Genomic DNA, 9,124 nt, shown 5'->3' with positions numbered 1-9,124 from the left:
CGTGCCCCAATAACCTAGTTTCATTACTCTTTCCCGTCAGCCGCACCATCGGCATTCGAGTGAATATCCTAATCTTGCCATCAAGTCTAACTCTTGGCTGTCCGCAATGACCATAACAAATAGACATAGAGGTAACATCAAATTTATTCATTATTCATTCCCATTAAAAGGCACTCATTTTCACATGGCCATTTACACACGGCGCTATATGGTTCAACACAGGTCGAAGTACGCGTCAACAGAACGGTGTAAAAACGTCGTTTTTGTCGCCACCAAGACCTAGAGTGATCACCATCACCAATGACATTACTGTCTTTTTCACCAGTTTCTTCCTCAGCGCTCGCGCGACGCGTTCTTGAGAAGCCTCGCTCGCTTAGTCTTGCCCACTTGTGTTGGGCCTGCGTTCCGCCCTTCTAACCCTGACAGAGCCTATTCTATTCCCAGCCAGGTATTCCAAGCCTTCGAAGTCAAGAAATGCAGATTCCAACTGGCCAGCCCGAACGCAAGTATCATGAATCGGCCACCAATTATTTTACGTCGTTGTCACACAAGGCCCCTATGCATCCCGGTGTCGAGCAGCGGCCACCGCCACCACCGCTGCAACCGCTGCCACAGCCTCAAGGTCCTCCCGGTCAGTTCATAGCGCCCATTTCGGGCCCCAGCAAACCGAATGCGGCTGCCCCCGCCGGTGGAGGAGGCTTCGTTTTCATGCCATTTCTTCCGGTGGTGCCAACAGTAATGCACACGGCGCAACCGAGCTACGCCACGTCAAAGACGGCAACGCCGTGGTCTAAGGTTTCTAAGGACGAGGACGAGCTCTTCGAAGGCGGCTGGACGCAGTGCGTGCTGCACATATGCTTCAGCTGCTGCATGCTGGTGGCGGTCTTGTTCGTCTTGATCCTCTACCTGTACATCATGAGACTGCAACAGGCACGGATCGAAGAGAAGCGAACGGAAGCGTGGCAGGGGAACGCGAGGCATTGCCAATCAGTTCTTCCCGTTACAGGACACCTCAACGCGTCGACTTCGGACGCGAGCCTTGGCGCCGTCGGAGACAACGTCACCCTTGCGGGAGTGCCCACGAACGAAGAACAGAATTATTCTAGTCCGAGGCGGAAGCAGACTGAATGATCAATGCACAACTGTGGGATTGCGTGCACTTTATGACTCGAGAAATATTTGCAAGCACATCACTGGACCTACTGGTATAGGTCAGTAAGAATAATTCGTCCGTACTCATTGTGTTGGATATTCTACTCGGTACAGTGCAGCCTTTGGTGTATGTTGATCTGACATTTTTAGACTGCCGAATTGCAAGTAACTGAGGGCAGCTGTTAGCAAGAAGGTGCATTTGCAAATTACAAATCTATATAATTTATGCAAATAAACATAACTACGGAAATACAACATCACGAAAGTAACACCAATTTTCGCACACAATTCTGCTGAGTAATAACGAGACAAAAGGGAAAACAATACGCAGCACATTAGATTAACAGACACTGCTTTCATAAGCAAGCGGACGCTGAAAACTGTGTATCATAGTGTATCAAGTGTATCAAGTGTATCATAGGTGCACAGAGAGAGAAGTGAGGTGGAAAAGAGAAAATATATATCTTCACACAACATGGTGGCTTTGAATAGGGATCAGCAATGTCATTATCAGAAGATGCAGCAGTTTGTCCTATGTCGTTGTGTGCTCACGTTTATTCATTGACCTCGCATCATAATTGTCGTCGGTTTTGTTCATTAAGATTGTTCTCTTCGATTTTTTTTTATCTAGATCTCTCAAGAGAGTGTTTTCATATTATAAGGTGCTGGGATACTTATGAGGCTTGCTTGCGTTGTTTAGAAAGCCTTGAGACAAGTTGTCTTTAGTGGCTGCATTGGCGAATGCATCATCGGAAATTGCGGAACCATTCTTTAGAGGGAATAAAAATGATCTCTGCTCTAGGCGTGCCCTGTAGACAGCGAGAGGGACAATGAGTGTCCTGTCGACAATGAGAGAGAAATTTTTCCTTTCAAAACCAGGTATGTTGTGCTTACGCAACGGGTCTACATGTAAACTCTCTCCTAGCATAAAATGAACGTACCCCACGGAGAGAGAGAGAGAGTAAAGAATTTATTGTTGCTAATGGAACCACTTTCCTTTAAAATGTAGTGCGTACATTCTTGCAGCAGGAACCGAATCAAGATAGGGCAGCTCTGTGTTTAAAAAAAGCGAAGGCGGTAAAAATCAAGCCATTTTGGGTAAAATGGGGTGAAATAAAAGGATGTTCTGTCCCGAAAGCAACAAAAGCAGCACCTATACCCTGTATTTTCTGCCATTGCTTTGTCTGTCCCATTAATGGGGGTCAATTTGTCCTGGTTTCCTCGTGCACGAAGCTATTCGAAATTCAGGGGGGGTTATAACATACATATGAAAGAAGCGAACCGTAACGCGTGTTCGCCAAATGCAGCCGGTACAGCCAGCGATGACAGCGCCGCCCACCGGTAGGTAGCAGCCACATTAAGGCTGGTTATAAATATCCATTCAGAACGACGGCTTGACATCGCCGCTATGGCGCAGTCAATACCACTACCAATACCACTAGAAGCATCCGTTCGTCAAGGATGTCCACTGTCTCCATTGTTGTTTGCCCTATATCTGGAACCCCTCTGTCTCAGTATAATTAACAGCGTAGCTATCCGCGGTTTCTCTCTGGCTCGATGTGAAGTTAAAGTTTTAGCCTATGCTGACGATGTCGCCCTCTTTTGTGCTGACAAAAAGAGTGTACTTGAGGCTCTAAACTTGACTAAACAGTTCTGTGATATATCAGGCGCGGCTCTTAATTTAGAGAAATCCAAAGGCTTTTGGTTGGGTTATTGGGGAACTAGGCCAAGCCAGTTCGGTGGCATATGCTGGGACTGTAGGCCTCTTGAATACCTAGGCGTTCCGCTGCACCAAGTTCGCAACAGTACAGCCTACTGGGATTCACAAATTGTAACTCTACGGCGGCAAACACAGGCTTGGATGGGTAGGGAACTCTCAGTGTTTACGAGGGCACAGGTCTGTAACATATTTTTGTTTGCAAAGCTCGCGTATGTCATTCAAGTCCTGCATTGTGCGAGGAGGAAGGTGCAAGCAATACACAGAATATTTGCAACATTCGTTTGGCGCTCTCAATGGGAGCCCATGAGGCGTGACAACTTGTTCCTTCCCTTATTTCACCACCCTCTAAGGGAAGGAACAAGCAAGGGAAGGACCCACTCCACAGACAAGTGGAGTGGGTCTTGTTCACCTGTTCGTGCATCAACTTGTTTCCCGTTTTTTCTTTTTAAAATCGGCAAACCACCCGTTTCTGGTAGCTGTGCTCATTAGGCGGCTTAGTTTTCATTTGCCTTACTTATTCGCACCGACTGTGCTGGCTCGTGAGGGGACTTTGTGGGGATTCCTCAAGGAGGTTGCTGACACTTTCAATTTCCTCACTGTGCGCTTCTCTTTAGATTACCTGTATAGCCTCTCGAGAAAACAGATGACCCAGGCTCTCACTGAGTCTTTGTTCCCTACACCATTGTATCGGCAGCCTTATCTGGGGTCTTTGGACATCAGTGTTCTAAAGCGTGTTAGGCGGATGTGCATTCAGGCAGCCGCTAAAACGTTCTTTTTCAAACTACACACAGCGACGCTGCCTGTCAAGACATTTCTTAATGACAAGGGGATGTTTGTACCTTGGAATGTGAATTGCCGTCTGTGTTATGTGCCTGAGACAATTGATCATTGTTTTATCCTGTGTCGTGATGCCATGTTTTTTTGGGACATACTACAACGAACTCTCAAGAAGGACATTGAAATTACACCGTACACTATTAGATTTCTGCCTGTTGACAAAAACTCTGTTGTGCCTTATGATCTGTTTATGTTGATGGGACTATTCAGTCTTTGGAAAAGCCGTATGATGGACAGACATGCCGAGCCACCAAGATCGTCCAAATCTGTGTTTCGAGAACAGTGTGCTTTGGTGAGGAGTGTATATGCTGCACGCGAAGAACCTCCAAGCTGGCTGCCGTGCCTAGATGCATGTGTGTGCCTCCCTGGATTTTGATGTTTTGATGGGGCTGCAGTGTTGAGTTAGGGCAATGGCGGGCTCCTATTAATCAGCCCGGCAACTTGAGACGCGATCCAGTCTGATTGAAGTTTTCCTAATTTCTACGGATGTTCTTCCATGCAATAAAGAAAAAAAAAAGCCGCTATGGCGCAGTGGATTAGAGGCACGTGTTGCGAATGGAAGGTCGGCCGTTCGACTCCGCTCTCTGTACTGTAATTTTATTGTTTTTTTTTTATTTCATTTTTTTTTTCAATTTTCTTCCTTTTAGGTCGCAAATCGTGATGCTTAGTGGCATATGACGCCGTTTAAGAGAATTTATTATCCCTTTTAGGTAAGCCGTTGTGACAATGTTCAGTCACCGTGATCAATTCACCGTGGTTTCAAGCCTTGTGGCTGTACAGGCTGCAGTTGGCGAATACGCAACCGTAACCGAAACCAAGGAAAGCCTAGAGGAATGTTTTCACTTTTTCTTTTAATTTGTAGTGTTAATCAAGGGAAAATTGATGGCGTAATTATTTTATGGCTCGAAGAGAATAGAACAGAATTTAGTAGAAAAAACAACTATATGCCAGTGGTGGGATCCGAGCCCCCGACCTCCGAATTTCGCGTACGACTCTTTGCCAATTTAGCTTCGATGGAGGCCTTCCAATGTTCTACTTTCGGGGATACTTATCATAACCTAACCCTGGATAGATGGAAGACAGGACAGTCCCTCTTGAAACGGGGTGGTGGCAACTGCCACCATGCTCGCCTTATTTTCATTTTTCTTTTTCCTTTACATTTCTTTAAGCAATCTGTCAAAATTAACGGTGTTATCTACAAATTCACCATTTTTTCCTGAAATAGCTTCTTTAAGCATGAACTTGTAACCTGCGTCACCGCCCTGCTTTTCAGCCAGCAATCTTCCAGTCGCTTTTTGCTAAGTTCTACCGCAGATTCATTCACATTAACATTTTTTTTTCTAAATCCTAGGGTCTCAAGAAGAGTGACTGTGCCTGCATCGACATCCGCATTGATACTCCCATATTTTAACATACGATTTTCAACAATTTCAACAAATTTATTATCAATCGCACATGTGTCATCTTGGTTAAAATTCTTTTTCTAGCTACCCGTGCTAAGACATCTTGATCTAGCTTCAATGAGTAAGGCACTGCCTCTCCAGTTATCTTAGGACGATTCCTTCCTGATTTGTCTTTTCCAATTTATTTATTGTCGTAGGGTCTGATTCTTTTTCATTGCATTAATCCAGTTTTTATTTTCTGCGTTTTTACTTGTCCTATAAAACCCTTTTTTTTCTCCATCCTTGTCTTCTGCATACTTTCTTACTAATTTTTCTAGTCCTTATCCGACACTGTGAGTCAATGCACTTTCTGTATTATAATTTAAATATCTTAGCTGCCCGCCTGTTATTATCTAATTTTCTCAGGCGTTCCTGATATAACATTTTACTCTGAGCTTCCCGTGCTTCGAACGATGTCTAGTCCTTGTCTCCCTGTACTTCCTCAATTGTGGTTTTGCCGTGGGAACCTAGTGCTAACCTTCGAACAGCTCTGTGACTTATTTCTAGTCCCGACTGAACTTCTGCCCTTAATCACACAACCGTATTCCCAAAAGTAAGCCCTGGCACCATTATTTCATTCCTAATAGCTCTCAATATTTCATACTTGTTGCACCGCCATAATGCACTGTGCTTTATTACATCTCTTCTCCCTTATGTCTTAACAATCTGTTCGTGCTTTTCTGTATATATCTGTCCTTTTCTGCGTATACCCATACCCCAATATATTTGCATTTTTTCCGGTCTGGGAATTTCATGACCTCGTAAGCATCTGATGAGTGGAATTATTGAAACTTATCGGACCTGGCTTAACTGCGTTTATAGTGAAATCTAGAGCATTTCCTTCTTCGCCACAAGAATTAACTAGTGTGTAATATAATCTTCCTGGCTATCAGCTAATAGTACAATATTGTCAGCATGCATTAAACCGGGGAGCCGCTGCTCTAAGACCTTGCTGCCTAACCTTTACGATAGATTATAAAGTTGATTACTTTCTCCACATTTATCATATAAATTACTAACAGAAGTGGCGATAGAGGACAACCCTGCCTTAATCGTTTGTATACATCGGCAGTTATCGTACTTCTTATCACTTCCCATGCAATTTGATTGGTTTCGTTTATTGGGGTTTAACGTCCCAAAGTAACTGAGGCTATGAGGGACGCCTTAGTGAAGGGCTCCGGAAATTTCGACCACTATGCAATTTGAACTTCATTATCTGTGTATATTTAATTTAGGAAAACAATTATCTCATGCCCGATAACTTCATGTGAACACCTTGAGAGTGTTCGCCATCTGCACCCTCATCCATAGCGGCGGACGTAGTACGTCCTCTATTAAAGAATACAGAAAAATAACCCGATGCTTTCCTTGGTTTCGATATGTGTTGGCTTCTTTCATGCATTATATATAAGGTTTTCCGAAAACCAGGTAACGTCTGTCTCGATTCCCTGAGTGAAGTGGTAAACACATTTGGGCTCACAAAATCTCCCAAGCGGTTCCCTTTCCCTCGAGAAGAGGTGACAACGCCTGTTGCGCTATGTCCCCTTGCATCCTCTCCCCCGTACGTGGTTGTGAGAGCGACCATTCAAGTGTCTGATTATTCTAGGCCAACCTACATGAGGACACGGGTGCCCACTCGAGAGAGAGAAAGAGCCCCCTTCCCAAGTGGTGAAGCCCGCAGCTTACGGTTATTCGGAAGTAGCCTAGCAAGAGACGCCACCCACTAAAAAGTCCTTTACGCAGTTATCGTTGTCTATCGTCGTTAAAGATGCGCAAGTGCTGCAGAAAGTTAAATGACCAGGTCAACAGTTCCCCCTTTATGTTGTTATCCTCAAGGAGTTCATTGCGCGTACCCACTGCGGGGAATTGGTCAAGACACAGGGGGCGACCGACAGATGCTCTACATAAACGGGACGCATCATCGTCGTCGTCTCCTTCTGATGACTTTGAGGCATAGCCTACAAGCCCTACTGAAAATATGACTTTCTATTTCAACTTCATCGGTGCATGTCACTATACCAAGACCCAACGTCTACACTGCGTGGTAACGGCGGCAACAATTCTCGTGTAACAGACAGTCGGCAAGACGTCGTCGTCGTCTACACCATGATCACATTCATCGCCACTATGATCATTTCATGCTCGTAGCCATATTCCACGCGCGACGCGTTCCAAGAAAGTTCCCTGTCCGCCATTGTGTACGTCTTTCCCCGCTTGGTTTGGCCCTAATTTCTGACACCTCCGTCCCAACTCTTGGCACTGCCATTCTAAGCCGACTGTACCAGCTCCTCGATGTCAAGGCATGCAGCGGCCACAGGACCTGCCACACCAAGGGCGTCCACACCAAGGGCCGCCACACCAAGGGCCGCCACACCAAGGGCCGCCACACCTTCGGCCGGCACGCCGCCATTGCGCAAGGTCCCCCCTGCTCTTCCCGCATCCCAACCGCCACAGCGGCCGCCGCATCCTCAAGGCCCTCCAGGAGAACCCCTGTCGCCCGCTTCTGGCTCGAACAAACCGAACGTGGGTGCCAGCGCTGATGGAGAGGGCTTCGCCACTGTGCCATTTTCCCAGGCGCCACCGCGGACATCGCATATGAGTGGCGCCGCCACGAAGGCAGCAGCTCCGGCGGCTGGGGCGCCCAAAGAGGAGGACGAACTCTTCCACGGTGGCTGGACGCAGTGCGTGATGTACCTGCTCGGCCTCCTCTGCATGCTGGTGGCGGTCGCCTCCGTAGTGATCGTCTACCTGTTCCTGACGAAACAGCAACAGGAGGGCCAGGACAGCCGGTCAGCGGCCTGGCAGCAGGACGAGACACTGTCGCTCCCCTCCTCGGACCTTGACCAGGAATCCCTGACGTCTACTTCGCAAGCGGGCTTTGGCGACTTTGGATACAACGTTACCCTAACGGAGGAGTCGGAGAGCGTCGGCGCTACGGGGGAAGCAGACTGACCAGCGATGCGCAACCTGTGCTTTCTTATTACTGATTAATGGGAAAATATTGCATGTGTCAATACTAAAGTAATTACCGGAAGCACTTTGTCTTTTGGCTTACTCTATACGGTACACTGTCGCTCTCAGCTGCTATTTGTGTCAAAAATTTAAAGATTTTAAATGTAAGAAATCTTCACTGTGACCTTTGCTTTCTAGGCATCTGTCTACAGCTGTTACAGTAATTTTGGAGTGTGGACTGGAAGGCGCGAAGCATGCTCACACCGGCCGACCTGTTCTGCATTTCCCCTGTGAAACTCTTCCTCCTATCCCACCCTATTAAATCTCGTCCTTAATATTTGTGTTGCAGTGCCCTTTTCCTACTGTGCAAAAATAATGACGCCAAAACCCTGCGACCTGCAGTGCAATTCAGCGCGGCTTGAGATTGACATCTTCATTTTCGGTCATGCATTTATTTTGTCTTCATCTTTACTACTCAGATTTTTTTTTCCGCTGGCAGCCATTTTATTTAGCGCTGCTTGGGCTTTAAGACAGGACGGGTCGACTCAAATTAGTGCGCTCTGCAGACAAAGGAGCTGACCTGTGGAACACTGCCCATCGCGCGCTCTTGAGCGGATACGATTACACTCCCAATATCCTGCTTATACGAGCACGCAAATGCTACACTGCGAAACTCTAAAGAGTGAGAGAGGGTGAAAAGTCCCGTCGAGCCAGTGGTCATAAAAAAAAAGACTACATCTAAATAATCCCGCGGAACATGCCCGCGAAGCTGAAGCCGCAATACAAGCCAAGTGACGAGGCGCTACCGTAGTATTCAGTGCTAGTTGAATGAAACTCAATTCTATTTCGCGTGTGCTGTGCGTTCTGCGCAATTGGCTCTGATCCTTTAAGGACGTCACCACACTCCTGGAACCTCGCCACTCTTTTCTGCCGATGGCCTTACCGCATTGAGACCACAACAGCTACAACTTCGAGTCGCTTTGAGTGAACGTTAGTACAAATTTTTCTAATATTTGCTTCT

At 46.5% G+C, this 9,124-nt stretch overlaps 1 protein-coding gene across 1 annotated transcript; it reads left to right on the top strand.

The window, feature by feature from the left end:
• Positions 1 to 474: 474 nt before the first annotated feature.
• Positions 475 to 1,131, top strand: LOC149342585 (uncharacterized). Its single transcript, XM_089546817.1, has 2 exons — positions 475 to 631; positions 737 to 1,131. The coding sequence occupies exons 1-2, from the start codon at positions 475 to 477 to the stop codon at positions 1,129 to 1,131; spliced, it is 552 nt and encodes a 183-aa protein (XP_089402943.1).
• The last annotated feature ends 7,993 nt before the right edge of the window (positions 1,132 to 9,124 follow it).

Source organism: Amblyomma mixtum, chromosome 5, assembly GCF_055824585.1.
Source record: "Amblyomma mixtum isolate Tamu chromosome 5, ASM5582458v1, whole genome shotgun sequence".
Classification (NCBI taxonomy): Eukaryota; Metazoa; Arthropoda; class Arachnida; order Ixodida; family Ixodidae; genus Amblyomma; species Amblyomma mixtum.
This window is presented reverse-complemented; position numbering and strand designations above follow the sequence as displayed.

Coding starts and splice junctions, on each gene's coding strand:
- LOC149342585 (XM_089546817.1), top strand. CDS start 475: ATGCAGATTCCAACTGGCCAGCCCGAACGCAAGTATCATGAATCGGCC. Junction 632..736: donor ACAGCCTCAAGGTCCTCCCG/GTCAGTTCATAG, acceptor TGGTGCCAACAG/TAATGCACACGGCGCAACCG.